The sequence below is a fragment of the Cynocephalus volans genome, chromosome 12, assembly GCF_027409185.1.
Source record: "Cynocephalus volans isolate mCynVol1 chromosome 12, mCynVol1.pri, whole genome shotgun sequence".
In the NCBI taxonomy this organism is placed as follows: Eukaryota; Metazoa; Chordata; class Mammalia; order Dermoptera; family Cynocephalidae; genus Cynocephalus; species Cynocephalus volans.
Window position 1 is genome coordinate 64,012,799 of NC_084471.1, and position 27,998 is coordinate 64,040,796.

Genomic DNA, 27,998 nt, shown 5'->3' on the forward strand with positions numbered 1-27,998 from the left:
GCGGGGCCGAGGGCGGGGCCTGGATGGCGGCCCCGGGAGAGGAGGCGGGAGCCGGCGTGGACGCCCGAACTGCGGCTGCTGTAGCTGTCCTAGTGGGTGCTGGGGCGGAGGAAGGGCTGGAGCCGGAGGGGTGGCGGGGCGACAGATCGCAAGACCATTGAAAGACTAGCGAGGAGACTTCGGAGACCAGAGACGCGCCTGGGGAGACCTGGGACTCGGGGCGCGCGAGAATTTCCTTGCACTCGCGGGCAGCGCGCGCGGGATTCGTCCCATGGCTGGGACTCGGAGCCGAGGTCCTTGCGGGGGGCCCGGGATTTGCTACCTTCTTGGCTCCCTGCTCGCCGGACTGCTCTTCCCACGAGCTGTCGCCTTCAATTTGGATGTGATGGGCGCCCTGCGCAAGGAGGGCGAGCCAGGCAGCCTCTTCGGCTTCTCCGTGGCCCTGCACCGGCAGTTACAGCCCCGACCCCAGAGTTGGTGAGTCACCGCACCCGCCTAGAGTCACCATGCCCGAGCCGCAGATCGCCCCCCATCCCCGCCACCTCATCTCTCAATCTGCCAACCCCACCAACACTCAAGCTGCCCACAGACATCCCACACCCCAACCTGGAGCTTTGCCTCATCCGTCTTGGGTCTGGAGAGACGTGCCCCCAGGCCCCGAGACCCAGGATCTTGCTTTGGGGACGAGTTGGAGAGCAAGGTTCCTGTCTTGGCAGGGAACTATCTCTTTCTGCCTTTCTCCCCAACTTGCATCCTTGCTCCAGCCCCAGGGTCTCTGGCTCCCCTCCTTCTTCAGAGGGCTGAATTCCCCCTGGGAAGGAGACTGACACTTCTGTCTTTGCTTAGGGCAGGAGGAGAGGGAAAGGACAGAGAGGTTGAGGATGCCCTGGGAGGGATGACCGGTAGACTTCAGAAATAACTTCCTGCCCCAGCATTACCATGGGATGACATGAGGGAAGCTGAGCACTGGGAGGCCAGGAGGGAGCTGCCACTTCTGTGGCTCAGGACCATGGGAAGATTGGGAGAACACCCGGGAGGGTCTGGCAGCCTGCAGTAGGTCGTTTGGTGATAGACCGTGGAAGAAAGCAGAACCCCAAAGTAGCAGTAGTAGTAGGTGCAGCAGCAGCGGCAGGGAGAGAGACCAGGAAGGATGCTGGCCCGGCTGTTCCCCTTCCTCCTCCTTAGGAAATTTCCAACTCCAGGAATCCCATCAGTAGGGAAAGGCGGGGAGGAGTGAGGGGCAGAGGACAATTCTAGTTCTTTTCTAATCAGTTCAGGACCCCTGGGAGATGGACACACTTTTGTGCGGGGCGTGTGGCTGGTCACGCTTCCTCTGCCTGTGGCTCTTGCTACATGTATGATTGTAAAGAGAGAGGCGAGAAGGGGAAGAAAGCATCCCACCCCCTCCTGTCGGGGGCTTCTCTCTCCTCAGCCAGTGCAAGCCACGTTAAGTGTCCATTACTGGGATCAATGCTACCCACTGGGACTGTCTTCTCCCTCCTGCTATTGGCCTGGGGGCAGGAGCAGAGGGCAGGAATAAGGGCTCATTTCTCTCACCCCATCGGGGACGGGGATTAAATCTACCCTTTCTTCTTCCATTATCACCATCATCTGGGAGCAAGGTCAGCGGTCCCCAGAACGTTGGGAGAGATAGAAAGCGGCTGACTCCACCTCTTCTTCAGCCTGCTATCCGCTTCCTCCCTCATTTCTGTCTCCTTCCCTCCCTCCCTCCTTCCCCCATCTGCCAGAGTTCCAGGACTGGAGGCCTTTTTAGGGCATGCTGAACTCTCTGAGCTATTTCTAGGCAAATTCTAGGTTATTTTTAATAGCTTGGTCTCTTGTCATTTCCCCCTCCTCTCTGAAGGTGGCCCCTGATTCTGTCTCCCAGAGCCAAGCTGGGGACATTCCCAGAGGAGCCCGACTGCCTAACCCAACTTTTGCTCTGACAGGGGGCGCTCTGCTGCTTGGTGGCATGGGAGAGGCCAGGTACCTTGCTCAGTCTTAGGTTTTGAGTCACAGGTCACCTTCCTTAGGATTCACTGATGGAAAGACCTTCTCACCTGTTTTTGATGTCTTTCAATCTAGCCTGGGGATGAGACTTTGAGGTCTAATCATCTTTTTTCTGTGGCTTCAACTTCATTTATTTCCTTCAACTATAAAATGGAGATAAATGACAGTTGTTGTGGGGATTAAAAGGGTTCTCAATATATGTAAAATGTGTAGAATAGTGCACAGCCCATGACGAGTGCTATGAAAATGTCAGTAGTACAGTTATTCTTGTATTGTGATTCATAGAGCTAGAGAATAGCTTTAGTGTCTTACATCTATCTTGGATCCAAAGGCTTGGCTAGAGGGCTCCCCAGTCCGAGCCAGCCTTCCAGGCCAAGCATTCTCCCCAGAGGGCCACCCAGATTGAGAGAGGTCAGGGAGGGGCTGGGTTGGGGCCAGAGGCTTGGAGCGTGTGTGGATCGAGAAGTGCAATGGTAGTGGGCTACTCCTTCGTCTCCACTTAGCCGTGCTCCCAGGGGGGTCCCTCTGCCCCCAGCTGCCCACACTTTTTTGCTTTTCTCTCTGCAGTAGCTGCAGTTGTGGCTACTGTTCTGACTGGAGGCCTGGGGTAGCAGCGGCTCATGAGATGAAGCCAGGAAGGAGTGCGTGGTAGGGCAGAGGTGGAGAGACTGGAGAGGCTGCGTGTGGTGCTCTCATTCTAGGCAGGATTGGCTGGTCTCTTCTCTACCAGAGTGAGGCTGGGTATATCTATGCACTCAGCTTCTTTCCTCCATATGGCCCCTCTCCTCCTCCCGGCTCTTCGCCTCCAGGGGAGATGTGAGCTTGGAACACTGTTAGCTCTCTAGGTGCTTAGCTATGTGCTGACCACCTGAAGCACTGGGTGTCTTTGTGAGACCACATAAAGTGTGGATTCTTTAAACGCATCCTGATGCTTCCTGTGGGGCAAACACAAAGATGAATAAGACAGCTCATCCTCCAAGAGATGGCCACCTCTGTGTGTGGAGGTTGCGGGCACTGCTGACTTGTCTGAAGGGTGGCACTTGTTTGCACAGGGCTGTGTCTCCCAGTTTCCTTCTCTGCTCAGGCTACTCTCCCCTCCCCTTCTTCCTCTTCCTTTTCTGGAGTGGTCTCGGTGTTCTGGAGATGGGCCAGTCATTGGGTGGAGTGACAAAGTATTGGAGTTAAGTGATGTGATTTGAATTCCAGCATTGCTGCTTACTGGCTTTGAGTGAGTTTCCTCATCTGAAAGACAAGAACCCTTATCTCGTAGGATTATTGCAAAGATTAAATGAAAGCTTACCAACTGAGCTGCACAAATCTGCCACGAAGATTAAATGAGATAATGCATGTAACTTGCCTAGCCTGGTGTCTGGCACATATGTGGAGATGATGAATGTTAGTTCTTCATATCCCCAGTGTCTAGCTGAGGGCCTGACCCATAGTAGGTACTGAATAAATATTACTTCCTTGTCTCATCAGTGCCTGACACAGGGCTTGGTGTATGATGGGGTCTCAATAAATAGTTGTTAAATGAATGCTGAATATACGTTCTCTTCCCTACCACTCCCCATCCCCCTCTCTCTTGACACTGGCTCTGACACGGGATGACAGCTGCTAAGAGATGAGGAGGAGCTGTTGGAAGGGAGAATGGCTCTGTGCCCCTGCACCCCACCCCATCAGAGCTGGCGCGGTGCCCCACAGATGCCTGCCTGTAATATTGCTTGACACAGTTTTGGGTCTCAATCCTAGGAAGGGAGACAAAGGAAGAGTGTGAGAGAGGCCTTGAGGTTTGTTCTGTTGGCACTTTGAGTCTCTCCTTCTGCAAAGAGAGGATACATATAACCAGCGGGTGTCAGTCACCTCACCTCACCCTCTCCTTCATTCCTGCCCTGGGGGTTCAGCCCCAGGGAATCCAGGCAGCCTCCATTCCCAGCAAAGTCCTCCCCTGGGGAAGATGCCTTGGCTGTGAGCATGGAAAATTGTCCTGCCAAGAAAGTTGTAGCTGGGAAAGTCTGAGGAGGAGGTAGGAGAGAAGACTGGGTGGGGGTGGGGGGTAGGAGAAGAGGAGAAAATCATGGATGTGGGGAAGAGAAGGATGGGGAAGGGGATTCAGGATGTGGGGAGGAGAATGGGGGTAGGATTGGAGACAGAACGAGAGACTTGTCCCTACCTCCATGCCAGCCAGAGTGACTGATAGAACCCTGGGCTGGCAGAGCTGCTAGGGGGGTGGGGTCTTTGTGGGGTCCTAAATGAAGGGGAAGCAGGCCTGTATCTATCCTCTTGCCTGGCCTCCGAAACCGGTCTGTGAGCCACACTGGTGCCAGTCTGGGCTCCTGTCACGTTTACTCCCAGCATTCTTGGCATTTCTGGCAGGGTTTCAGCAGCACTGGGGTTGGGAAGGAGGGCAGAGCTTGGGGATGAGGCCAGGGAGAGGGAAGGGGAGGCGTGCTCACGAACAGGTGCTGGGAACAGGCGGTTCTTTCAAATCAGCCGTCTGGCCCAGGCTGCTTGGGTAGGTGTCTTTGTGTACTTGGGTGTGTGTGCATCTACTGTGCATGTCTGTCCCTCATCCAGATAGTGTGTGCAAATGTACCATGATGATTACATGGCCAAGTGGATTAATTTGTCCTTGCCAGGATTTGAGACAACTGATGTTTGCCCTTTCTCTTTAGTCCTTGAGCACTCTGCTTGGAACTGATGGGTTGAGCTTAGGCAGCTCTGGGGAGGTTGGAGCACTCTGACTTCTAACTCCTGCCCTTGCCCAATTGTGCAGGCTGCTGGTGGGTGCTCCCCAGGCCCTGGCTCTTCCTGGGCAGCAGGCGAATCGCACTGGAGGCCTCTTTGCTTGCCCCCTGAGCCTGGAGGAAACTGACTGCTACAGAGTGGACATTGACCGGGGAGGTACGGCTCTGTGGGGGTGGAGTGGGGGAACACCTGAGGAAGGGAGGAGAGGACTTGGCTTCCTTTTCCCTCCCCTAATTCCCAGTGTCCTGTCTCCAGCTGATGTGCAAAAGGAGAGCAAGGAGAACCAGTGGTTGGGAGTCAGTGTTCGGAGCCAGGGGCCTGGGGGCAAGATTGTTGTAAGTACTACTTCTTGTGACTGAACGCAAGGGTGGCGTGTGTGAGTGTGTGTGGTGTGCCTGTGCACGGGGTGCTTACAGAACACAAGTTGGGTTCATGGTATGATTCCCAGGATCTCAGATATAAAAAAGTATAAGACATGGTCTGTCCCTGTCCTTATACATTTAAAAACATCTAACCATTCATCCATCCATCCATTTAGCAAACACTTAATGAGAACCTTTTAACTATCAGGCATTGTGCTAATTACTGAGAGAGGATATATAAAGACAGGGAAAGCCTGATCCCTGCCAGATAGTTATGGAGAGCCTCATTCTCTCTTTTTCTGTATCTCTCTGTTTCTCTCCTTCTGTGTCTTTCACTAACATGCATGGATACACAGTTACCAATACATGTCACTGTGGGGCAGAATATGGTTACTTTTAAGTGAGTAGTCTAGTCCCCAGTCTATAAAAGCCCAGAGGAGTGGAGAGAAAAGCCTCCCGCAGGCGGGGTGATTTGAGCCAGGCTTTCAAGTATAACTAATACTTAGGGAGTGAAGATGGGAGAAAGTTCTTTGCAAATGAGGTGGTGGCACTTACAGAGGTCCGGGGGCAGGACCAAGCTTGGCGTGTTGGAGGATCGTCACATGATCAGGGAGGCAGGCATCTTTTGTGTTGGTTTAGTCGCGCGCGCGCGCGTGTGTGTGTGTGTGTGTGTGTGTGTGTGTGTGTGAGCCCAGTCAGAATGTGGAACATGGATGTCTCCATGAGAGGGCAAAGATACAGGGTTGTGCATGGAGCTGCCTACCACTGGCTGTGGGTGGTGCTCAAGTGATGCTGGCCCGAGGGGCGTGTGTGTGTGTGTGTGTGTGTGTGTGTGTGTGTGTGTGTGTGTGTGTGTGTGCGCGCGCGCGCATGCGCGCGCGCACATGTCCCACTGTCTGTCAAATATCTGTATTCCTGGCCCACACAGTGAAATGACCCCTCATCCCTTCCTCCCACAGACTTGCGCACACCGATATGAGGCAAGGCAGCGAGTGGACCAGATCCTGGAGACGCGGGACGTCATTGGTCGCTGCTTTGTGCTAAGCCAGGACCTGGCCATCCGTGATGAGTTGGATGGTGGGGAGTGGAAGTTCTGTGAGGGGCGCCCCCAAGGCCACGAGCAATTTGGATTCTGCCAGCAGGGCACAGCCGCCGCCTTCTCTCCTGACAGCCACTACCTCCTCTTTGGGGCCCCAGGAACCTATAACTGGAAGGGTTAGTCACTCCTTGGGGAGGGGAGAAGGGGACAAAACCTCTTACCCGAGAGATGGGATTGGGGTGGCACATGGCCAAGCATGACCACATGTTCATTGCCATATAGCCCCGGGGCTCTGCTGTTCTTCCACCCCCACTGTGCTAGCACACACATGAATGGGGGTGCCCTCTCCTTCGCATGGCCAAGTGTTCCTCAACACGCTGGCATGAGCCCCGACATGCACGGTGGGGACTGCCCACCCACCTGGGGCCTGCATGCTGCAACACCAGCCCACCCTCATCACTGCCATTCCCGTCTCCGCACGCTGCCACTGGCTGAGCTGACACTCGGTGAGTGTGATGCCAAGTCTGGGGACCCCAGGAAGCTTGGGCTACAGAGAGGGTGGAGATAGGGCTGGAAAGGAGAGGAGGGGCTTCCCCATGTGCCTGTTGAACTCAGTGTCCGGCCTGAGGGGTGCTCCTTGCTCCCTGCCCTGAGCACTAACAGGATTGTCCTTGCAGGCACGGCCAGGGTGGAGCTCTATGTGCAGGGCTCGGCGGACCTGGCACACCTGGACGACGGGCCCTACGAGGCGGGGGGTGAGAAGGAGCAGGACCCCCACCTCATCCCGGTCCCTGCCAACAGCTACTTTGGTAGGGACCCCTCCTGGCCCAGAGTTGCTCTAACCCTCTGCTCCTCTCTCTTGTCCTCCCCCTCCGTGTTCCCATCCTTCTGTCTCTGTCTCTGTCTCTCACCCTTTCTGTCTCTGACTCTTATCTCTGTGGTTGCTTTGTCACCCATTTTCTCTCTCCACCTCTTCCTCTTCCACCTTCTTCTTCTGGCCTTTCTGTGTGGCTCTGTCTCCCTACTCTGTGGTCCTTCCTCTGGATATCCCTTCCCTGGTGTTTCCCCCACTCCCCACCTGCCCCCCACAGGGTTGCTTTTTGTGACCAACATTGATAGCTCAGACCCTGACCAGCTGGTGTATAAAACTTTGGACCCTGCTGACCGGCTCCCAGGACCAGCCGGAGACTTGGCCCTGAATAGCTACTTAGGTTTGTAAGCTCCCACCTCTTGGGCCCTTGGGGCTTGGCACTGGCCTCCCCTCCTTCCCCAGGGAACACATCTCTTCCTACCCAGCCCCTCTCCTCACACCCAGGGAAACTCATGTTGGCCCCAAATTACAGAGAAGAGCTGGGCCCAGTGACCAGGCCTGAGAAGAGGAGGCCCCACAGATGGTAGCCTCGGGGGCTGTGAGGGAGGGTCTCCATGGGGGAAGATCCAGGTGGAATGAGAGTGACAGGGCTGAGACCATCCTGGGAAGGACAGTTCTGACCTCTGGGGGGACTTTCTCAGAGGGATGGATGGGGGGCACAAATGGAGAATGGCTCAGCCTTGTTGGTAAGTCCCTCTCATGGTCTCATCTGCGTCCCACTGCAGAGGAGGAGGAAGCAAGGCCTGGGAGATGTTTAGGTGAAGGAAGCTCTTCCTCCCTCCCCCTTGGCTCCCCCCTCCATGTGAAGACCTCTTCTCCCTGCCAGGATGGTGGGAGTGGGGACGAAGAAGGTGCCCTGGATGGGAGTGGGGCCTCCTAGAGTGTGTAGACGGGAGAGGGACCAACCCTTTCCCCTGGTTCCCTGGCATGGGCATGTGTGGTGCCCCAGCCCCAGCTCCTGCCACCATCCTCAGCCTCCTGCACAGTCACCTGGCCTTCTCAGTCATTGCCTTTCTCTCCCCACCACCGCCAGTCCCCGAGGCTGACCTCATCGCACGTCTCGTGCCAAACTCCTGTCTCTGGGACAGGCGGGTGTGGGAGGATGGCCAGGCCCCCTCCAGCTATGGTGATGATGACTTGGGGTCACCTCCACCTTTTGGCCCTGGACCTGTTGGGAGGGGGCAGGAGTGGGTGGGCTGTGGCACACCCTGCTTTCTGAGTCTTGGGGTAACACTCACTGGTAAGTCATCCTCCACCCAGGTTTCTCCATTGACTCGGGGAAGGGTCTGGTGCGAGCAGAGGAGCTGAGCTTTGTGGCAGGGGCCCCCCGTGCTAACCACAAGGGGGCTGTGGTCATTCTGCGCAAGGACAGTGCCAGTCGCCTAGTGCCTGAAGTTATGCTGTCTGGGGAGCGCTTGACCTCCGGCTTTGGCTACTCGCTGGCTGTGGCTGATCTCAACAATGATGGGTGAGAGTCAGCAGACGGGAGTGGAGCCTGGGGGAGGCTTAGTGCAGGAGGTATGATTTGGCATCCCCTCCTGACTCTGGCTGGAGAGGACTCCACGCTGATTGTTGCCCTTTCTCCCTAGCTGGCCAGACCTAATAGTGGGTGCCCCCTACTTCTTTGAGCGCCAAGAAGAGCTGGGGGGTGCCGTGTATGTGTACATGAACCAAGGAGGTCACTGGGCTGGGGTCTCCCCTCTCCGGCTCTGCGGCTCCCCTGACTCCATGTTTGGGATCAGCCTGGCTGTCCTTGGGGACCTCAACCAAGATGGCTTCCCAGGTGTGATTGGGAACTGGAGAGGCTCAGCGGAGGGTAGTGGTGGGGCAGGGGTGGAGGGGCCCTCAGAAGTCAGGGGGGGTGGTCTTCTGAGGGCTCAAGGAGAGAAGAAACCTGGGCTGACATCTGAGCTTTATCATTTATCAGCTTTGTGACCTTGGGCAAATTACTTAACCTTTCTGAGTTAGTAATATCTTGAGGAAGTGGCTGAGGGGATTAAAAATGATGTATGTAAGGTGCCTGAGACTTCGTAGCCTCTCAATAAATAGAAAACATATTTTCTAGGACTGAATGACTGAGGGAAGGTTGGGGCCTGGATCTTGTCCGCCATCCCCCAGCCAGTGTGGTGCCTTTCTCCTGTGCCCCGCAGATATTGCCGTGGGTGCCCCCTTTGATGGGCATGGGAAAGTCTTTATCTACCACGGGAGCAGCCTGGGGGTTGTAGTCAAACCTTCTCAGGTGAGGGGTTATAGGGATGAAGGAACAGGTGTGGGTGGAATAAAGGCAGCAGAGGGCTGGGGAGGCGGAGGCCTGGGGGACACAGGGTTGGGGGCTGACAGCTGGTCCCCCAGGTGCTGGAGGGTGAGGCCGTGGGCATCAAGAGCTTTGGCTACTCCCTGTCGGGAGGCCTGGATGTGGATGGGAACCATTACCCTGACCTGCTGGTGGGCTCCTTGGCTGACACTGCTGTGCTCTTTAGGTGAGCCCCTCCCTCTCCTCTGCCTTCTCCCTCCCTGAGGCCATTAGCCCCTCCCTGTGACTCTGACCCCTACTCCAGTGCCAAATCTGAAGCTGAAGAGTCTTTCCCAACCTGTTGTTCTCATGTTTCTTGCACCCTTGACTCCCTACTCGCCCAGGGCCAGACCCATCCTGCACGTCTCCTATGAGGTCTTCATTGCTCCACGAGCCATTGACCTTGAACAGCCCAACTGTGCTGGTGGCCACTCAGTCTGGTGAGGCGGGACGCAAGCGGAGGGCTGGGGAGGCCACCGGGGCTTGGTTCCTTCCCCATCCCCCCCCCACTGTTCTCCCATTCTCGTCCCAGTCTGGTGCTGGGGGCTGGGGCTGTGGCAGGGGTGGGCAGGGTGGGGGGTATGTGGCTTTGTTTGGCTCAGGAACCCCCTGTTGCCCCCACAGCGTGGACCTAAGGATCTGTTTCAGCTACACTGCAGCCCCCAGCAGCTACAGCCCTATTGTGGGTGAGTGGGGTTCCCCCCAACTGCTCACCCTGTTGGGTTTCCAGGGCAGGTCACTCCAAGGTGGAGAGAAGGGCACTGTGGGGACAGGGTCAGATGGAGCTGTTGCCCAGCTCACTGGCTCATCTCCTCTCCCCACACGCCACAGCCTTGGATTACGTGTTGGATGGGGACACAGACCGGAGGCTCCGGGGCCAGGTGCCCCGTGTGACCTTCCTGAGCCGTAGCCCAGATGATCCCAAGCACCAAGCCTCGGGCACCGTGTGGCTGAAGCACCAGCATGACCGAGTCTGTGGAGACACCATGTTCCAGCTACAGGTGGACACTGACCCCTTGGCCTCTGATAGTCATTGTCATCGCATGATATTTTTCCCTTGATTCTGCTTTGCTGCTCCTTTCCTCGCACACTCTCACCTCCTCCTGAGATCCAGACTTTGGGGAAGCCTCCCTTCTGGGTTCATGTCCTCCTTACCTGCTGCCTTCTTGTGTCTCCTGTCAAGTTCTGCATTCCCTAGAGGTCGAGAGGGCAGGTTCTGTTGTCATATCTGGTCCTCAAAGCCCTAAATCTTGGGTCTCCTCCCTTCTCTATCCTGGTCTCTCTCCCTTCTCCTTGCTCAGTTCTCCACCTCTCTCCTTCATCTCCCAAAGCTTCTTTCCAAGTTTCAGGATCTGTCCTAGGTCTGGTTGGGGCTTTGGGCAGCGCTGGGTCCTGGGGATTGTCCCAGTGATGAAAAATCTTTCCTCTTCCCAGGAGAATGTCAAAGACAAGCTACGGGCCATTGTGGTGACCTTGTCCTACAGTCTGCAGACCCCTCGGCTCCGGCGACAGGCTCCTGGCCAGGGCCTGCCCCCAGTGGCCCCCATCCTTAATGCCTACCAGCCCAGCAGCCAGCGGGCAGAGGTGAGCGTGGGTTCTGGTTTAGCCCAGAATGGGGAGCTGGGAGGGGCAATGATCATGGTCCCTTATCAGTGACACTGTTCGTGGCTTGCAAAGGTCTTCCACATATGTTATCTCAGTGGTTCCTCATATCTCTAGGTGCTGTAAAAAGTCAACCCCCAAATGTAAAATGGCCCAGATGACCACGTGTTCCTAGTCAGAGGGGACAGTGCTCTTCCACTCCGTGTAGTCATTCAGGAGCCCACACTGATGGGGGTCTGTCATCTTCACACATGGCCTCTGAGGTTCTTAAGTTACCTTCATCCCATTCAGCTAGAAGGGGGAACATGAAGCTCCTTGCGTGGTTCTCATGGCCGGGCAGAAGTGGTGCCTAAATCAGGAATTCAGTTGCATGTAGCGGGGCTGAAGAAATGTGGTCTAGCTGTGGACTAGCCTGCTAGTCTATACCACCTCATGTAATACTTCCCTCACTTTACTGATGACAACACAGCTCAGAGTGGTTAAGTGACCAGCCCAGTATCACACAGCTAGTAAGCAGCAGATCTGAGAACTGAACACAGGTTGTTATACTGTGATACTCTAACCCACCAAATGCCTTGGTGACACATTCACCCCATGCCTCGTCCCCTGGGAATGATCCTCTCCCCAAATCTCTCCCCAGATCCACTTTCTGAAGCAAGGCTGTGGTGAAGACAAGATCTGCCAGAGCAATCTGCAGCTGGTCCATGCCCGCTTCTGTGCCCGGGTCAGCGACACAGAGTTCCAGCCTCTGCCCATGTGAGGGGTGTAGGGAGTGCGGGGGTGGTGGTGGTGGCAAGAGTTCAAGGAATGGAAGGACCAGGCAGAGGGAGGGGCTGAGCCTGCAGAGAGGGCAGAAGGCTAGGGAGGACCTGCCGATGATTCAGAGGACTGCCAGATGAGGGTCAGTGATGGGGCCATAGGCTCCCTGTGAGGAATAACAACCCTTCACAATACTCATAGTAGTACACAGTTGTCATACATCTTATTGTGTAGTCTTCACAAGTCTGTGAGGTTGGAATTATTACTAGTCCCATTTTATAGATGGGGAACTGAGGCCTAGAGAGGTTAAGTTACTTGCCCAAGGTAAGTAAGTGGGGGAGTGGGAATGAGAACAGAGGTTTCCTGACTCCCAGTCATGCTTTGAAAGATCTGAGGCTTGGATTGTTCTGTGATTTGAGGGCCTGGGGTGGGAGGAGAGTCTCTGGGAGAGGAGGGAGGCAGTGTGCCCTGGGGGAGAGGCTGGGAGTGGGAGAGGCAGGGGAAGGTGTTCAGATCTTAGAGTGAGTGGGGTCTGACCCTCCAGGGATGCAGATGGGACGACAGCCTTGTTTGCACTGAGTGGGCAGCCAGTTATTGCACTGGAACTGATGGTCACCAATCTGCCCTCGGACCCAGCCCAGCCCCAGGCTGATGGGGATGATGCCCATGAAGCCCAGCTCCTGGTCACCCTCCCTGCCTCGCTGCACTACTCAGGAGTCCGGGCCCTGGACCTTGCGGTGAGGACCTGGGGAAGGGTGGGGTGGGGTCTGAGGGGTTCCAGTAACCTAAGCTGACCTCTCCTTCTCTCCCCACTCCAGGAGAAGCCGCTCTGCCTGTCCAATGAGAATGCCTCACATGTTGAGTGTGAGCTGGGGAACCCCATGAAGAGAGGTGCCCAGGTTGGCGCGTCTGCCCTTATCCCTATCTGAGTGGCCCCCCCCAAGCCCTAGCCCTCCCCTGACCCTCATCTTGTTCCACTCGTGGCCCAGGTGATCTTCTATCTCATCCTGAGCACCTCGGGGATCACCATTGAGACCACGGAGCTGGAGGTGGAGCTGCTGTTGGCCACGTGAGCCTGGTAGGGCTGGGGTGGGGGGAAAGTGGAGGCAGTTGGATTGGCCTCATCTGACCCCTTGGGGGTGCCCGTGCCCCTGTCCACATGCCAGGATCAGCGAGCAGGAGCTGCACCCAGTCTCTGCCCGAGCCCGTGTCTTCATTGAGCTACCACTGTCCATTGCAGGGTAAGCCCTGCCCAAGCATACACCTCTGCTGGAGGGCAGGGGCACTGTCACTCCCAAGACCTGGCCTTACCCTCGACCCTTCAATCAGCTGGGCCCCAGGCCGCCTCAGCCCCTGTTCTGATCCCTCCATGCCAGGATGGCCATTCCCCAGCAACTCTTCTTCTCCGGTGTGGTGAGGGGTGAGAGTGCCATGCGGTCTGAGCGGGATGTGGGCAGCAAGGTCAAGTATGAGGTCACGGTAAGTGTCCTGGGATGTGTCCCCTTCTTGGCACAGAGGAGAGGCTAAGCCGTACCCCAAGGGCTGGGGCTCTTTTCTCATGTGGCAGCATGGTGGTCCAGTGAGATTGAGGCCTCTGCCCTGCATCTGGACCTTGGCTGTGGGCAGATGTTTATTCCGGGGCCTTAGCTGACCAGTTTTTGGTCATTTCTGACTGGCCAGCTCACCTACTGGTCTGAGAGACCATGGGAGCTCAGAGAAGCTTCTCTGCTTGGGACCTCAGCTGGAGGATGGGAGCATGGGGACAGGGTTGATGTCTCTTCCTAGAACTCTGCTTTGCTTGGCTGGGGCCTCCCCTCACACCTACCAGGGACACCTCCAGGTTTTCCTGGGTTTGGTGTGGGGAGACAATGGTGTCTGGTGGGGTATAGGATCCTGAGTCTTTATTTTAACAGTGGTTCCTAAGACCCTCCCCTCAGCCCTGTTCCTCCATCTCTGTGGATTCAGGGTCCTCTCGGAAACTGACTCTCTCCCTTCATACTCTTTTATCCACAGGTCTCCAACCAAGGCCAGTCTCTCAACACCCTGGGCTCTGCCTTCCTCAACATCATGTGGCCCCATGAGATTGCCAACGGGAAGTGGCTGCTGTATCCCATGAGGGTGGAGCTGGAGGGCGGACAGGGGCCTGGGCAGAAAGCGCTCTGTAACCCCAGGCCCAACATCCTCCACCTGGTGAGACTTAGGCAGGGTTGGGGGGTTAGACTTTGGAAGAGATGTTGATGGGGTAGGGGTAGTGTGTGTGGGGGTGGGCCAGGAGAAGGTGGTGGGAGGAGATGTGACCTCAGGATTGCTGCATTTGGAGGGACACTCACTGGACCCTTCCTGCCCATGTCTAGGATGTGGACAGTAGGGATAGGAGGCGGCGGGAGCTGGAGCAGCCAGAGCAGCAGGAGACTCATGAGCAGCCAGAGCCCAGCATGTCCTGGTGGCCAGTGTCCCCTGCTGAGAAGAAGAAAAACATCACCCTGGTGAGGGTAGCTCAAATGTGGTGCAGTGAGACTAGAGGATGCCATGGGGGCGCGGAGTTTCAGGGTGGTGGGTGTCAAGCCAGGGTGGCCTGTCGAGATGTGTGATCATTAAACACCTGGGGCAAGTTGACAAGACAGTTCACATCACAATACGCGGGAGGTGGCACCTGTGAGGGGCTGTGACACTGCAGATCCCTCCCCTCCCCAAGTGCTTGCTCCAGAGCAGGGCGCAGGCCCTAAAGACAGCCAAGTAATTGATTCTCCTCACACTTATATAAAATGTGACATGTTATAGGACGGGATGGGCGTTAACCACCTTTGAGATCTGTATGTTGTTCTTTTGAGCTCTTATAGGACAAAAAAGTCAATTTGTGTAGGGATACCTACTTGCCTTTCACAACGTCAAAAACACTACGTTTAAAAAGTTCTAATAATTAAAATTACAGAATACTATATGGGATTCATTAAGTCTATCCCTTCTGAGCGGTATTACTTCTCCTTTTTCTACTTGTTTCATGTAGTTTTGTTCTTTAGGTGGGTTTATTGAGCAAATTGACACATGCTCTGTGCTCCAGGATGTGCATCTTCCTGGTGCTGGCAGTGAGAATGTGGTGGGGACGTGGATCAGGGGGTATGTGGCCTAGTTGTAAGGAGGTGGAGGGGAATCCCAGGGATGGAAGTGTGAGCAGCAGAACCGGGGGGTCGAGGAGACCGTGTGCAGCCGAGTCTACCGGCCCTCTGCAAGGGAGCTCCATTGTCTCACCCCAGCCCTCCTCTGGGCCCTTAGCTTCCCCACTTCCCTGAGAGCAGGGCCTGAGGCAAGCTAGGGAACCTCAAGGGACATCTCCACCTATGTTAGTGCTGCTGCTCTATCCTATGGTTTGTCCTGCCTTCTCCACATGGCTGATTTCCTCTGAGAGGCCTCCTTTTTCCATAAGACCTTCAAATAGATTCTTTTCCAAAAAAATTTTAAATTTATTTATTTATTTACTTATTTATTTAATGTATTTACTTATTATTTATTTACTTATTTAACTGGCAAATAAAAATTGTATCTATTTATCATGTACAACATGATGTTTTGAAATATTGTATACACTGTAAAATGGCCAGATCGAGCTAAATAACATATGCATACCTCACTTAACTTATTTTTTTGTGGTGAGAACACTTAAAATCTTTTTCTTAACGACCTTTCAAGAATATAACGTACGGTGATTAACTGGAGTCGCTATGCTGTGCAATAGATCTCTTGAACTTATTCCTCCGTCTAACAAGCTTTGTATCCTTTGGTCGACATCTCTCCAACCCTTCCACCCCCCAGACCTAGGTAACCACCACTCTACCCTCTCCTTCTATGAGTTCGGCTTTTTTAGAGATTCTACATATAGTGAGATCATGTAGTATATTGTCTTTCTGTGCCTGGCTTATTTCACTTAAAATAATGTCTGAAATAGATTCTTTTACATAAAATTAAGGCAGAAGGCCTTGCTTTTAGACAAATTGACTAACAATTCTTGAATTGCTCACAAGTGGCAAAATAAAAGACAACTTAAAGAATTCAAACACTCTCAAAGCCATTCTTCTGTATATGGATTGTGGTGTGATAAATATAACATAACTTTTAGGCAAATAGTTCATTAGGCGGTGATTGGGCCAAATGGATTTAGGTCAGGCCCGGAAGGAGCACAGTCTGAGTCCCTTGTCCCCTCAGCAGCTTCTGGGGCAGCCTCCTCCTCCTTCAGTGAGTCTGGGCTTAGTGCAGGGGTGTGGCTTGGCCGAATATGGACCTGAGTTCAAATATCTGCTCCACCACTAACTAGCTTTGCTAGCTCTGTGACCTGAGTCTCCTTGGGCCTCAATTTCCTCATTTGAAAAATGAGGATGAGAATAATATGCACCTTGCAGGACTGTTGTGAACCTTAAATAAGTGCTTGGCAAGTGGCAGGTGCTCAATAAATGGGACCACCTTTAGGTCACATAAGCATCAGTTGGGGAAGCTGCTCTGCCTGCTGCTGTCAAGCAAGAGATCCCCTCCATGCATCCACCCCCAATGCATTTCAAAGACAAATAGCTGAGATTTAGGGTAGGTAGCTATTTTGGACCACAGGATTAGTTTGGGAAGACTTTCTGGAGGAGAGGAGCTTGAGGTTGGTGATGGCAGGTGCAGCAAGGTGGGGCTCAGCAGCTCAGAGCCCTGCCTGTCCCTGTTCCCAGGACTGTGCTCGGGGCACGGCCAACTGCATGGTGTTCAGCTGCCCACTCTACAGCTTTGACCGTGCGGCTGTGCTGCACGTCTGGGGCCGCCTCTGGAACAGCACCTTTCTGGAGGTGAGGGCACCACTGGGACTACAGACTGGGTTTCTTCTTCCCTGAAAACACTCCCGGACTCACTTCTCTGTCTACCTCCTCCCTGTCCAAATGCAGTGTACTCTTTACCCAAGCCAGGCAGAAACACCCTTTGTGTTGGGCACCCTTCCATTTATAATTTCAGGAGCTGGGGGGAAGAGGGGGAAATATGGGGCATGTAGGAGGAGGGTTTCCTTCCTTACGCCCTTAGGAGTACTCAGCTGTGAAGTCGCTGGAAGTGATTGTCCGAGCCAACATCACGGTGAAGTCCTCCATCAAAAACTTGCTGCTCAGAGATGCCTCCACAGTGGTGAGCTGCAGGGCTGGGGGATGGGTGGGGGACTCTCTTCTCTCCTGCTCTGTCCAGCTCTTGCTCCATTAACTCCTTGATCCCCAGATCCCAGTGATGGTATACTTGGACCCCGTGGCTGTGGTGGCAGAAGGAGTCCCCTGGTGGGTCATCCTCCTTGCTGTCCTGGCTGGGCTGCTGGTGCTGGCGTTGTTGGTGCTGCTGCTGTGGAAGGTGAGGCTTGGGGAGGGGTGCGGCTGGTGGGGGCTGGGCTTCATGGTCAGGTGGGCAGCTTTTTGTAGTGTGGTTCTCTCATCCACCCACGCACTCACATACTCAGCAAATCTGCATTGAGCATTTACCCTGCATATGCCAGGAACTCTGTCAGGCCCTGGATGTTTCAGAGATAAGTCAGATGTAGATCTTAAGTTCTCAGGGATTTTATAGTCTAGTGGGGGTGGTGAGCCTTGTTGTGAAGGACAAGGCAGAAGGTTTTGAGTTGAGAAACTGCAGTGGAAGTTCAGAGGAGGGAAGGCTTGAGAGGAGGTGGCTCTGGAGCCCTGAAGGTGGGGCATAGGGTCTGGATATGAGTCGGTGGGATAGGTGGGGCCTGAGCCTTCCAGAAGGAGGATGGTAGGCAAAGTCACAGAGGCAGGGAAGGGCAGTCTGATTTAACTAGAGTGTGGCAGTCAAGGCTGGAAAGGAAACTGTGGCCCAGAAGGCCAACAAGTGTGGAGAACTACTTCTAGGAAACTGCCTCCAGGCCTGAATTGGGAACTTCCACATATCAGCCTCCACATGGAAATATTCTAGTACACACACAGCTGTATACAGAATCACTGGCATCTGGGGCTCAACATTAGAGCATACACAGGCTCATGTCAGTACCGGGAATTCCTCAGTCTTCCCATCCTCTGCTTCCTTTGCCCCCCTCCTCCCTCAACATCCCAGTGTGGCTTCTTCCATCGGAGCAGCCAGAGCTCATCTTTTCCCACCAACTATCACCGGGCTCATCTGGCTGTGCAGCCCTCGGCCGTGGAAGTTGGGGGTCCAGGGACTGTGGGGTAACTTGTGTATGTGCATGTGTGTGCGTATGTGTGTGTGTGGGTATGTATGTGTGTGAGTATAAGTAGAGATCCCAGCATTCAGAGGATCGGGAATGTGCAGGGTGAAGAAATGAGATTGCATGAGGGGGAATGTGAGTCCTAGGAACTGAAGTGAGAGCTAATTTGAAGACTGAGGTTATGGGGTGAGTATACACAGCCTGGGACATGCACAAAGGATTGGGTGGGCTCATGGAGCGTTAGCATGTGGGTGTGTGGGGAGGTGCCATGCATGTCTTTTCTACGGGCCTGAGTGTGCAGAGATGAATGTGCAAGGCAATGCCATGCAGTCTGAGTCTTGGGCAGTCCTGAGTGTGAGCGTGCAAGGGGCATATTACCTCCTTCATATGTAGGTCCAACATGGTCATGATTTAGGGAGGGGCTGGACTACTGTATTCACGGATGAGAGGGCTCTGCTCTAAGGGGATGCTTCCCAGCATACAAATACACAGGGTGCACGTGTATGGGACTTGAGAGGCATTGTTCCAGGTATGCAGGGGTCTAGAAAGCCATTTTCTTCCTCAGATCTTGTTCATGTTCTGGGGGACACTATTGTGTCTCTTAAGAAACTTGGGTGGGTGGAAACCTTTGGAGTCAGAGGTCCCCTTCTGGTCTCTCTCTTGCTGTGAATGAGAACCTGGCGACCCAGCACCGATGGTGGCTGAAAGGAAAAACCCCGGCCCGAGCACAAAATAATACACACCAGGAGGCAAGGACTCAACCGAAGTGTATTAGGCAGGCAAAATGAACAAGCGGGCTGCCCTCTCCAGAGTGGGAGCAGCAGCAGGGAGAGTCAGGGTGGGCCTTTTATATCCAGTTAGGCTGAGCTGGACTGTTCCTATTGGCTAAGAAGGAAGGGGAGGCAAGTGAGTGGGGTTTAAGCTGAGCTGGGACTTTCTTATAGGTGGGGAAAATCGCATGCACGGGAAGGTGACGTGGCAGCTGACGTGGCAGCTGGGGGATTTTTCTGGGTGGGGGTTTTCCGGGAAACTTTCCCAGGCACCATTTTGTGTATCTCGGTCTTTAATGCCATTTTACTTTTCTGGTGGAGGGTATAATAGCCAACAGTGGCACTATCAGTGCCACCGATGGGGCTACCCGCTGCACTAGATGCTGTTTAGCCTGTCTTTTCTGCTGCAGCTGGTTCTTTCTGTCCCAGGGATGGTGAGGGCAAGGATATGTGCTGTGCTGGGCATCTGCTCCAGGGACCTCAGCCCTGCAGGCTCCTGATGTCTGGCTTGGTGTCCTTACAGATGGGATTCTTCAAGCGGGCGAAGTATCCTGAAGCCGCAGTGCCCCAGTACCACGCGGTGAAGATCCCGCGGGAAGACCGACAGCAGTTCAAGGAGGAGAAGACGGGAACCATCCTGAGGAACAACTGGGGCAGCCCCCGGCGGGAGGGCCCCGATGCTCACCCCATCCTGGCTGCCGATGGGCACCCTGAGCCAGGCTCTGATGGGCACCCCATGCCAGGCACTGCCTAGCTTCCTTTGTCCCAGCCTGGCCCATGGGCCCCCTCCACCCCTTCCCCAGTGATGGCCCCTCAGCGTGAAGAGGGTAGAGTGGCTAGCTAGTTTGGCATCAAGATTTGGCAGGATCTGCTTCCTCAGGAGCATAGAGCTCCCCCAACCCATGAGAACCACCCCCAACTTGCCCTTAGAATGCTGCGAGACTAGAATGGGTAATCAGGGATGGGGCTGTGGGGCAGAGTGAGCAGGGCAGGGTGTCTCTGTGCAAAGGTGGGGAGAAGAGATCCTATTCCTTCCCTTTCCCATTCACTCCATGTAACAGGACCCAAGGAGTGCCTTAGCCTAGAGGGTCGGGGAGAAGGTTGTGTCGCTGACTCAGGGGCTCCTCCCTGCCTGCCTGGTCTCCCATCTCCTCTGACTTTAGTTTGCTGCATCAGTCTAGTGGTTTTGTCTATTTATTAAAAAATATTTGAGAACAAAACCTCTGGCTTCTTTACCGAGTCCTGCTCCCTCAACCCCAGGGAGTCTGATTCTCTCTGGCACCCCTACAGCTCAGGATAAAGGTGGTGGAGGGAGGGTTAGGTGGCCTGGCAGGGATGCATGTATCATGAATTTTGTGACCAGTTTGTCGAGGCACATGGGTGTGGCCTCAGAAGGAGGGCAGGGGGACATTACCATGGCAACAGGCAAAGGGGTGGGGAGCCGTTCTAGGGGGTGGGTGGGCAGACGTTGCCAGGCCAGTCCAGAAATTTGCAGTTAAGGATACAATAGGGCATAACTGTTTGCTCCCTCTGGTTGTGGTAGGAAAAAACCTTTTTCACTGTAGAAGGCAGGATTGAAGCTAGAGATTACCCCTGGCAGAGGTAGGGGAGAGGGACTGGGGAGTGGTGGGGGGAGAATGGCTTCTCTCATTCTTCTGTTGGGTCCCTTCAGTAGAAGACAGACTTGGCTGGTGGGTGCTTGTTCTCACTGGAGGCAGAGAAGGAAGTGAATGACTGCCTTGGGGGTTTGGGCAAGGTTATTTCACAGCCTTTCCCATGATGTGGGGCCCAACAGGTAACCACTTGAAGGGAGGGGGCTGTTGTTCCATTTGGACTTCAGAGAACTGGGCTTCAAGATCTTTCCAGGTCTCTCTGGTGAGGCAGCAGCCATCTGTAATGTGTTTCCAGGTGGGCTCTATGACTTGCTGCCACATGAAGGCCCAGCTTCCGCGTGGCTCTGCCACATGCTCCCAGAAAAACAACACTCCTCCCTGGGAGAGAGAAGATGGTTCATGTTACTGAGCGGATCCATTCCACTCCTTTCCTTTAACCCCACCTCCTTTGCACCGATCAAGCCAGGTTGAACCTTTTGGAGAAGTGAGGGTTGCTGGTCTGACAGCATGGAGCAAACCATCCTGCTCCTGACATTTTCTGCGTCCCCTGCTCCTACACTCCCACTCAAACTGCATGTAAAGAACCTCTTGCGACTGAGTAGGGGTGACTGGGGAGAGACCCTTAAAGAATGGCCTGAAGGAAAGCATTGCTGAGGGCAGGCAGAGGGGGAGATTGAGAAACAGGAGCTGATGCTCCATTGCATTCAGAGACACTTGAGCAACCTCTCTTCTGAAACTCAGGTGCACACATCACCACTTCCTGGATATTTCCAAGAACGTCTCCATTGAACATCCCAGAGAAACCTCAGACTGACTCCTCACTAGAGCTGGGCTTCCACAAGCTCTTCTCTCCTCAATATCTTCTGTCTAGGTGATCCTATTCCCACCCCCACCCCTCCACACTGAATTACCAGCTACAAGCTGGTGATGTCCAAATCTAAATCTCCAGGCTGCATCTTTTTCTGACATCCGAATATGAACTTCTAACTGCCTGTATGTCTTCTCTGGTTGACTGTCTCAGTAGCACCTCAGACCTAATGAATCCAAAACAGGTTTCTTCCATCTCAGCAAATTGCACTTTCATCCACTCTCCCCTCTGTTGCTCATGCCAGAAACCTGGGAACCATTCCCAACTTCTTTCTCTCCACACCCTGTTCAAAGTCTTCCAGATTTTACTTCCTGTAATGTCTCTACCCAAAACACACTTTTACTCCCCCACTGCTTAATCCATCAGATCTCAATTTAAGCCTCTCTTCCTTGTTGTCCTCCCAACTCCCCTTCCCCTCTCCCCGTGTGTGCTTCCACAGCACCCCTCTGTGCCCCATCGTGGCACTTGTCATATCTCCTATTTGCCTGCAGCTGGGGGTGGATGGACTGTCTAACCTGCTAGTACATCAGATCCCTCTTCCTGGGGGCCCCGGACACTGGGGTGGCCAGTGCTGTGTTTGCCCACCCCATGCCCATTCCCTTCCCACTCTGCTCACCGGCCTGAGTACTCTCTGGACCTCCTGCAGGACCCTCCTTGGGTTCTGCACAGAGCACAGCACCAGGGTGCAGACTACCACATCCATGGATCCATCGGCCAGTTGCTTCATGTCCTCTCCGGGAGCCACCACAAACCGCTCATATTGGAGGTGCCTGTTCTCAGCCATGCTCTTTGTCAGGAACTTCTCAAAGTGAGGATTAGGGTCCAGGCAAGTGATCCTGCAGCCAGGTGGGTAGAACTGGAAGTTGGCACCGGTGCCGCAGCCCAGCTCCAGCAGGGCCACCTTCCCGGAGGCTCCCATAAGCCCCTTTATCTGGCTAAAGAGCTCCCGTTTCTTGCTCTCCATTTTCTGGTTGTTCTTGACAGTCAACACAACCATCAGATAAGGGAAGTAGCTTTTGCATAGGGGCTGCCAGCAGCCCAGCAGAACCATCAGGTGCAGGGGCAGTGTCAGGAGCAGCACCAGCAGCTGCAGGAGTCGGACCAGGGCACTCATGGCAGACCAGCTCTGAGTGGTGCTTCTGCTGAGTCACTGGTCTTTTCTCTCTGACCAGCCTCTGCAGACACCAGTCTCCCCTGTGATAGGACTTTGCCCCTAGTCTCCTGTTTAGCAATTTATTTTCCACCAGTGTGGAGTGGGTGTATAAAATCCCTTCAGAGGGCGAATGTGCCACAGCACCTCTGGTTCTTCAAGTTTTACATGGCAAAGAAACAGGTGGTGCCAGTGTTCCTGAGTTCTGGGGCACTCTGCCCAGCTGAAGAGGGTGTGGCATGTTGACTCACCTCAGAGAGGCATGAGAAGGGGGAAGGGGAACCTGTCTCAGATCCCAGGGGACCTGTCTCAGATCCCAGCCTCATGCGGGCCAAATGTGGGGGCAGAGTTGACTCATGGGGCCTGCCCTGACCTCCTTCCGCCCTCGGGTCAGGTACTTAAAAGGGGTGATAGGAAAAGAAGAGTGCTCCTGGCAGAGGAAAAATCAGGTGTAAGGGACAGAGACTGCCTGGCCCTTTTTGGAAAGGGTGAGTAGTTTAGATTAGTAGAGAATGGCGTGAGTTGGAGGAATGGTGAGAAGTGAGGTCTGAGAGTAGTCACTCAGAGAAACTTTCTTTTTTAAGAAAATTATTAAACAATTTTTTTGAAAACATAATACACTCACATGGTACCAAATTTAAAAGGCACAAAAAAGATCACAGGGTGTTTTAGTCCGTTTTGTGTTGCTATAACAGAAATACCCGAGACTGGGTAATTTATAAAGAACAGAGGTTTATTTGGCTTACGATGCTGGGACAGCTGCATCTGGCATGGGCCTCAGGCTACTTCTACTCATGGCGGAAAGTGGCAGGCAGCCGGCAGCAGGTACAAGCAGATCACATGGCAAGAGAGGAAGCGAGAGAGAGAGAGAGAGAGAGAGAGAGAGAGAGAGAGAGAGAGAGAGAGAGAGAGAGAGAGAGAGAGAGGGAGAGGGAGAGAGAGAGAGGGAGGGGGAGGTTGAGGGGGAGGTTGAGGGGGAGAGAGAGAGAGAGAGAAGGTGCCAGGGACTTTTTAAGCAATGAGCTCTCGCGGGAACTAACAGAACTGAGAACTCAGTCATGAATCCCCCCCCACCCCCAGGGAGAGCATTAATCCATTCATGAGGGATCCACCCCCATGACTCAATCAGTTTCCAACACTGCCACATTGGGGATCAAATTTCCACATGAGTTTTGGAGGGGACAACACATCCAAACTCCATCACAGGGAAAATTCTCTCTTGCAATCCAGTCTCCCAACGACTGAAATCTCCTCTCTGCAGACAGTAAATATCACATCACCTATTTCTGTGAGATTATCTGTGAATGGGCAGGTAGCAGACACACTGCGTGTTTTGATGCAAATACATATATATATTTACATAGTCCCTTTTCTTTTCACAAATGGTGGCATATTGCACTCACTCTTGTATACCTTGCTTTTCCCCTTTCTTAAAGTATTGGGTTTAGTAGATTCTGACAAACAGTTTTCCAATGTGGTTGTACCAATTTACACTTCCACCAGCAATATTTGGTATTATTATTTTTTATTTATTCATATTATTTGTTATTTTTTTATTATGAGTGAGGTTGACTATTTTTTCATACTATTAAGACCTCTGTATTTTCTTTTCTATGAACATTCATTTGCTGCTTTTTCTATGGGTTGTTAATCTTTTTCTTATTTATTTGAATAAGTTCTTTATATAATAAGGAAATTAGCCATTTATCTGTGATATGAGTAGCAAACATTTTTCCCTTGGTTTGTTGTGTATAGTTTAATTTTTTTAAAAAAATTCAATTTTATTTTTATTTATTTTTGTGAGGTACACTGTGTTGTTTCAATACATGGATATACTGCACAATGATTCACTTAGGGTAGACAGCATAGTTTTGTCCCCATTAGTTCACCCCTAATCTTCTCCCCACCCCCACCCCTTCCAGTCTCTGGTGACCATTATTCTACTCTCTACTTTTTTTTTAAATGACAAAGATTAACATCTTAATTGCAAAAAGAACTCTTAAAAATGAATTAGAAAAATCTAAGCAGAAATTTGGTGAAGGACATGAGCAGATGAGTCACACACCCCAAAGAAAAACATGTGGTTAATAAGTACATTCTAACATTGGTTGTGGGCGGGGGTGGGGCTGGCCTGGTCCCCATCTCAGGACCCCTGGGTGTTGGGTTGGCTCCACTGCTGGCCTGGATGTGTGGTGGTGGAGGCAGGGCTATATTTTAAATTTTTAGAAAGTTTTTTTCTTTTTCCTTGTCATTCAGGAAATTTTCATTTATATGCAGTCAAAATATATCAATAATTTCTTCTATATCTTTTGGATATTGTATTGTGCTATATTTTGAGGGACCTTTTGGATTCCAACATAGTAAAAATATTTTTCTGTGGTTTCTTTTCTTTATTTTATGGCGTTGTTATTATTGCTGTTATTAATCATTTAAGTCCTTGATTTATTTGGACTTCATCTTCACGTAATAAAGTGAGCTATGAATCCAACTTGATTTTGTTTTAGGTATCTACCCAGTGTATTAACACTTTTTATTGAAAATGTATCCTCCCAACCCCACCCATAGTTTGAAATGTCACCTTTTTTTTAAAAAAAAATTTTATTTTGTCGATATACAATGTGGTTGATTATTGTGGCCCATTACCGAAACCTCCCTCCCTGCTCCCTCTCCCCGCTCTCACCCAACAATGTCCTTTCTGTTTGCTTGTCGTATCAACTTCAATGAATTGTAGTTGTTATGTCTTCTTCCCCCCCAAGTTTTTTTTTTGTGTGTGTGTGAATTTATTTATTTATTTTTAGCTCCCACCAATAAGTGAGAACATGTGGTATTTCTCTTTCTGTGCCTGACTTGTTTCACTTAATATAATTCTCTCAAGGTCCATCCATGTTGTTGCAAATGGCAGTATTTCATTCTTTTTTATAGCTGAGTAGTATTCCATTGAAAATGTCACCTTTCCATATACTATGTTTTGATATATATTTGAGTCTATTTATGGATTTTTTTATACTGTTCCATTGAACTGTACTTGTCTTCATGTCAGATTTATAATGTCTTAATATTGGGAGGGCTACTCTATTTTCCTTCTTCTTTTTAAATTTTCCCCTGCTACTCTTGCTTCTTCCTTTTTTCTATCCATACGAATTTTAGAATTAGCTTGTCTATTTAAAAAAAAAATTTATGTTGGTGTTTTATTAGGATTACATTAAATATATTTTAGGGAGAACCAACATATCTTTTTATCCAAGAGTATGTAATATCTTTGAGCAGGAGCAGAGGATAACCCCCCACCTGACAGATGGCAGGAGTGCACCTGGGGACCTCAGCCACTGCTGCAGACACTGCATCTGCATGGGTGGTTTGCCATAGCTACTGCTGTTACAAGGGTGGCTCATTGCCACAGCAGCAGTCACAACCACTGTGTAGGTGGCCTGCCAACCACTCAACTGCATTGACACAAGGAGAGTTACCAGTGGAGTCTAGGGAACGTGGTGAATGAGTGCAGACCTATAACCCGGTGGCCCAACCCACTGGGAGAATTATGCTGCCATACATGGTAACACACCTGGGGGTGGGAGGTATGTGCACAGCCTACATGACTGCCTTGATCTTGGGAGAGACACACACAGAATCCCCCAAGAGTGCAGAAACCCAGGATACCAAAATGGAATAAAAAAGAAAATTCCTAATCACCACCAGCTCATCTCCCAACTGGGGGGAAGCAAGGACCCAAGAGGAGCCTCTGCTTTAGGAAAGAGGAAAAAGAAATCCCATCCAGGGTCACCCATTCAAACTGAGGAGCTCCAGTATACCCCAATGTACCCACCAGGGTCACAGAATACTAGCTAGGGTGCCAACAAGCCCACCAAGGGACACCCACCACAGCCAAAGAGCGACAGGGCACCCAGGTGCTTTAACCGAGAACTTGAGAGCTTGCCACATACTGGAAGAACTAACACAGTATCACTAACCTCAGCAAGGAATCACTAAGTGCCCCAGTGCCTAGGCCATGGAGGCACTCACACACAACTCCAACGTTGAATATGGCCACAGGACCCACACAGAGACTACACTACTGCATCTACTGGGAACCAGTACTAAAACACCCTGCTCAATGGTCAATATAAAACACATCTACAGAAGGAAATCTCTCTCCTCAAAGCCCTCAAAGTTACAGAGGAAGGAAGTGCTCTACCAGATGACCATACATCAACATACAGATACTAGAAATATGAAAAAACAGGAATATATGAAGCCACCAAGAATCCAGTACCCAGCGAGGTTATCCTTCAGAAATGAGGAAGAAATAGTGTATTTCCTAGACAAATACAAACCAGGAGAATTTACCACCACATGATCAGTCCTACAAGAAATCCTTAAGGGAGTCATGGATCTGGAATCCAAAAAATGATAATCAGTACCAAGAATATACAAGAAAGAACAAAACACACTGGTAGAACAAAAATGCAAATGAGAGAGAGAAAGAAACTGCATCTTACACCAAAGAAAAATAATGAAAGGGGAAGAAAGGAACAAAAGATGTTTAAAACAACCAAATAAAAATTGATAAAATACTAGGATAAGACAATACCTTTCAATGACAACCTTAAATGTAAATGGATTAAATTCCCTACTCAAAAGACACAGACTGACTGACCGGATTAAAAAGCTAAACCCAACTATATGCTGTCTACAAGAGATTCATCTCACCTATAAAGACACATACAGTGGAAGGGATGGTAAAAAATATATTATACAAATGGAAACAAAAAACGAGCAGGAGTAGTTATTCTTATGTTGAATAAAATAGACTTTAAACCAAAAGCCATAAAAAGAGACAAAGTAGGCAATCATATAAATGATAAAGGAATCTATCAACAAGAAGACATAACAATCATAAATATATATGCACCCAACACTGGAAAACCCAGATATATAAAGCAAACACCATCAGATTGAAGGAAAGAGATAGACTCCAATACAATAATGGTTGGGGACCTGAACACCCCTCTCTCAGCATTGGACAGATCACCTGGGCAAAAAACCAACAGAGAAACTCAGGATTTAATCTGCACATTAGACAAATTGGACCTGGCAGATATCAACAGAACATTTCATCCAACAACTACAGAATATATATTCTTCTCATCAGTGAATGGGATATTCTCCAGGATAGACCACATTAGGTAACAAATCAAGTCTAACCAAATTAAAAAAAATTGAAATCATGTCAGGTATGTTTTCAGTCCACAATGGATTAAAACTAGAAATCACTAACAAGCAAAACTCTAGAAACTAAACGAATACCTGGAAATTAAACAAAATACTGCTGAACAACCTCTGAGTCCAAGGAGAAATTAAACAAGAAATAAAAAAATTAATTGGAGAGACTTCCAGTCAAGAATGCAGAATAGATGGTCTCCAGCATCACTCTCTCCCACAAATCAACCAATTTACAGCTATAACAAAGCAATGACAGACAAGCTGGGGCCACTAGAGCTCAGGGGAAGAGGAGGAGAGACCAAGGGAGGGCATGAAGGCAGGAGAAGCCACGATGAGAGAAAGAAAAAACTTCTTAGACCGTTTCGAGACTCAGCTGTGCCCAGGCTGGAGCTGCTGAGCGCATGGAGCAGGAGCCAGCAAAAGCCGCAGCTGTGTACTTTGGATGAAGTTGCTTGGAGGTGGTGGGAGAGAATAGGGTCTTGGTGGCTCCCAGGCCTGCAAGACCACTA

The 27,998-nt window shown here is 51.6% G+C and overlaps 2 protein-coding genes across 7 annotated transcripts; one reads left to right on the top strand and one right to left on the bottom strand.

Moving 5' to 3' along the window:
• The first annotated feature begins 35 nt into the window (after positions 1 to 35).
• ITGA7 (integrin subunit alpha 7) lies at positions 36 to 19,858 on the top strand. 6 transcript variants are annotated; one of them, XM_063115483.1, is made up of 27 exons: positions 36 to 477; positions 4,784 to 4,911; positions 5,011 to 5,090; positions 6,077 to 6,332; positions 6,834 to 6,965; positions 7,248 to 7,367; positions 8,288 to 8,495; positions 8,617 to 8,810; positions 9,178 to 9,266; positions 9,380 to 9,507; positions 9,665 to 9,760; positions 9,945 to 10,006; positions 10,152 to 10,321; positions 10,755 to 10,904; positions 11,563 to 11,678; positions 12,226 to 12,418; positions 12,500 to 12,580; positions 12,671 to 12,750; positions 12,848 to 12,922; positions 13,058 to 13,160; positions 13,695 to 13,871; positions 14,036 to 14,167; positions 16,385 to 16,498; positions 16,728 to 16,826; positions 16,914 to 17,039; positions 17,757 to 17,869; positions 19,162 to 19,312. In XM_063115483.1, exons 1-27 carry the CDS (start codon positions 272 to 274, stop codon positions 19,220 to 19,222), a joined length of 3,489 nt encoding a protein of 1,162 aa, XP_062971553.1. In that variant the 5' UTR covers positions 36 to 271; the 3' UTR covers positions 19,223 to 19,312. The 6 variants fall into 6 exon arrangements, with proteins under 6 accessions (XP_062971553.1, XP_062971555.1, XP_062971552.1 ...); XM_063115485.1 differs by having other exon boundaries at positions 17,757 to 17,878; positions 19,162 to 19,243; XM_063115482.1 differs by lacking the exon at positions 17,757 to 17,869 and having other exon boundaries at positions 39 to 477; positions 19,162 to 19,858.
• Positions 18,618 to 22,403, bottom strand: TMT1B (thiol methyltransferase 1B). The gene is made up of 2 exons (XM_063115489.1): positions 21,736 to 22,403; positions 18,618 to 20,629 (listed from the first exon to the last, which is right to left on the bottom strand). The coding sequence occupies exons 1-2, from the start codon at positions 22,231 to 22,233 to the stop codon at positions 20,396 to 20,398; spliced, it is 732 nt and encodes a 243-aa protein (XP_062971559.1). The 5' UTR covers positions 22,234 to 22,403; the 3' UTR covers positions 18,618 to 20,395.
• Between the last annotated feature and the right edge of the window lie 5,595 nt (positions 22,404 to 27,998).

What these genes read in the sequence shown, in the direction of transcription:
- ITGA7 (XM_063115482.1), top strand. Translation starts at nt 272, where the DNA reads ATGGCTGGGACTCGGAGCCGAGGTCCTTGCGGGGGGCCCGGGATTTGC. An exon ending in CCCTGCCAACAGCTACTTTG is followed by an intron (nt 6,966 to 7,247) that starts GTAGGGACCCCT and finishes TGCCCCCCACAG; the next exon opens with GGTTGCTTTTTGTGACCAAC. An exon ending in CCAGCAGCCAGCGGGCAGAG is followed by an intron (nt 10,905 to 11,562) that starts GTGAGCGTGGGT and finishes ATCTCTCCCCAG; the next exon opens with ATCCACTTTCTGAAGCAAGG.
- TMT1B (XM_063115489.1), bottom strand. Translation starts at nt 22,233, where the DNA reads ATGAGTGCCCTGGTCCGACTCCTGCAGCTGCTGGTGCTGCTCCTGACA. An exon ending in TCCAGAGAGTACTCAGGCCG is followed by an intron (nt 20,630 to 21,735) that starts GTGAGCAGAGTG and finishes TCTCTCTCCCAG; the next exon opens with GGAGGAGTGTTGTTTTTCTG.